Source organism: Nematolebias whitei, chromosome 10 (assembly GCF_014905685.2).
Source record: "Nematolebias whitei isolate Nwh7 chromosome 10, NemWhi1, whole genome shotgun sequence".
Classification (NCBI taxonomy): Eukaryota; Metazoa; Chordata; class Actinopteri; order Cyprinodontiformes; family Rivulidae; genus Nematolebias; species Nematolebias whitei.
Window position 1 is genome coordinate 19632400 of NC_056507.1, and position 2972 is coordinate 19635371.

At 37.1% G+C, this 2972-nt stretch overlaps 1 protein-coding gene across 1 annotated transcript in view; it reads left to right on the forward strand.

Moving 5' to 3' along the window:
• mapk12a (mitogen-activated protein kinase 12a) overlaps positions 1-2100 on the forward strand; it is an 8753-nt gene extending 6653 nt beyond the window's left edge. Inside the window, exons 8-12 of the mRNA XM_037682754.1 lie at positions 406-477; positions 599-678; positions 882-960; positions 1049-1222; positions 1394-2100. Of these exons, the coding sequence (XP_037538682.1) occupies positions 406-477; positions 599-678; positions 882-960; positions 1049-1222; positions 1394-1461 (473 nt within the window). The 3' untranslated portion in view covers positions 1462-2100. The remainder of the gene's footprint in view (positions 1-405; positions 478-598; positions 679-881; positions 961-1048; positions 1223-1393) is intronic.
• The last annotated feature ends 872 nt before the right edge of the window (positions 2101-2972 follow it).

A 2972-nucleotide genomic window follows, 5' to 3' on the forward strand; every position in this document is an offset into this window, starting at 1 on the left:
CATACATGAAGTGGCTCCTTGTTCTAGTGTGTATTTGTATACATATATAATACCATAACTCTAAACCTAACCCCTAACCTACCAATGACATTGCTCCTTATGGGGCCCGGGCTTTGGACCCCATGAGGAAGCAGTTAGTCCTCACAATGTAGTTTGTGTTGGAAAAAATTGGTCCTTACAAGGTAACAAATACACACACACAAAATTATCCACTTCATGTATGTGTATACAGTATACACATGTATATCAACATGTATGCTTTATCCAACAGGTGGTGCTCTTGATGCCTTGCATTATTATAATTACCAGTATATTACTGTATATTGTATTATTATATATGTGTTATAATTTTAAAAAGTATGAGTCCTATGTTGCTGATTACGGCCACTTGTGTCCCTCCTTCAGTGGATATTTGGTCTGTGGGCTGCATCATGGCAGAGATGCTGCAAGGAAGAGCGCTTTTTAAAGGCGCCGATCGTATCCTTTTACCCTTCAGACGTTTTGTACATAAGTAAAACTGTGGCTCTTGTTTATCCATCATCATCTTTAAATAACACTTTTTTTTCCATGTCTTTGAGCCTTGACCCCTTCTCCTCAGACATAGATCAGCTGGAACAGATCTGGAAGATCACAGGAACACCGTCTCAAGAGTTTATATCTAAACTAGAATCTGAGGATGTGAGTTTGAATTCAGGATCTGCAAAACAATTTGGGTTTAGATGGGGGTTTTTTTTAATCTTGGAGTATTTGTGTTGCAGCGGGTATGTTTGAGTTTTACATACAAATATTAGAGGGGTGGCATCCTGATATTATAAAACACATCTTACAAACAATTAAGAATCTTATGGCGTGTTTGTGTGACCATGTTTGTCTTCATCAAGGCTAAAGATTACCTCAAAAAAGTTTCATCCAAGCCTAAGCCAGATCTTCATAAAGTGTTTTCTGCTGTTAATCCAGAAGGTAGGATGACCTCCTTTAGTTTAAATTTAGTCAACCTTCATCTTTAGTTGTTATTTTGAGTGTTTCTCCGTTGTACCTCCTACTTTAGCCGTGACTGTCCTGGAGCGCATGCTGCTGCTGGATCCAGAGGAACGGATAACTGCTGCAGAGGCGCTCACTCTGCCGTACTTTGCTGAATTCAGGGATCCAGAGGAGGAGACGGTGTGTGAGCCGTTCGACTACACTGTTGTCAACGCAGAACTGACGGTGGATCAGTGGAAACGTAAGGATAAAAACAGGGGAGAGGGGAGAAGGGTGATGGGGTGGCTGATCAATAGCGGAAGAGGCCAATCAAATCAATACGGAGGATGTAATTTCAGAAGAATGGAGAAGGAAACAGGCGTCATGAGCTGTTGTTTTAATTATTAAAGTCTTGCTGCCCTTCATTCTGCAGGTCACACCTTCACTGAGATCTTGACCTTCAAACCTGTTTTGATCAATTCCAAGGAGTCGACCCTATAAGGGGTCAATTTGACGATACAAACTGGGACCAGAACAAACCAGAACAACTCAACCAAGAAACTGTTTTTAACTCCGAGGCTTAATGAACGAGCCAACTGTTGACGACTTCACAGTATCTTGATGTCTTCAGATCGTCAACTCAGCCCTTTGATGAAAACCTTGTTTGATTATTATGAAGAGTTTCAAATTGAATCATTGGGAATTTTTTCTAATATTCTGCTAAATGTTTGGTACTTTCAGTCCAGGTTACGATTATCATTTTGTCCCGTTTCCTTCCATAATTGTTCATTTTGACGGCTAGGGTTAACAAACCTTTCCAAAACTCCGGTTATGATTTATTTGCTTCATATTCAACATCAATCTAAAGGGCTACTTGTGATTCTGGAAAAGACACAAACGATGTCCAGTTATTGCTGAGTCGGTGCAAGTTTATGCATTGTGTTTTGAAAAGGCCACCACACACACACACACACACACACACACACACACTCCATGTTCAACACAAAATAGAATGTAATGCAATGTACAGGCTTGCAAATTAAACTTGATTTTCTGCACTGAAATCTGAAGCACAGAACTAGATGTTTTATCTGTTTTAAATACTTTAAACTGTTTTGATTTTTTGTCTAATTGTGTTTAATGATACAATCAAAGCATTGCATTTAACAGGGTTATGGTATTTATCATGCTTCCTTGTTAACTTGATTAGTTCTGATTTTTAAAGGTTATTTAAAAGTAGTCCAGAACAACATTTAGGAATGACCATGATTTATTTTGTAAAGTAACATTTTTTGTAAATATTCTTAATCAGTGATAACACTTATCCATGTTTGAAACAGACCTTTTGAATATACAGTACTTTTTTTAAAACTTGTATTTGTGTTTGTGTATCCATACCCATCTGCTCTGACCTCGTTTTTCTCCCAGTGACCTTAAAGAGAAGAAGCAAACACAAACTGCTGAGCTGAAAACATGTCCTTCAGCACAAATGTTTTAAACTCAGATTGTGCTGCCTTCTGCGACGTTGAACAAGTGATTGTAACATCTGTTGTGTTTTTATTTTAGTCAATATTAAAGATTTGGGTAAACATGTTTATTACTGGACGGTGAGCGTTGACTGCCTGTAAATTGATTAAAAGTTGTATTGCAGCACTTTTCATCTTCTAATTGCTGATTACAAAAATAAAAACAAAATATGTGGACTGCATTTTGTTGTGTTTTTGTCCTCAAGCTGTGCACAAAATAAATGCGAGAGAAATGAATTGGAAATCAGATGTTAACGATTTATTAAAATGCAAGTTATAATAGTTTAAAAGTTTTAAAATAATCCATTTTTTTTGCTTTGTTGTTTTCTTCAGATCCATATGAATTCCATAAAAATATGTATTTAGAAACTTTTTAGTTGCGTTACCAGGGAAAATAAAAGTTGGATTGTAATTTGTCTGCTCCAAACTTCAGATCTCACATTTATGATTCCTGTACATGTCCACTAGATGGCAGCATTTAAACAA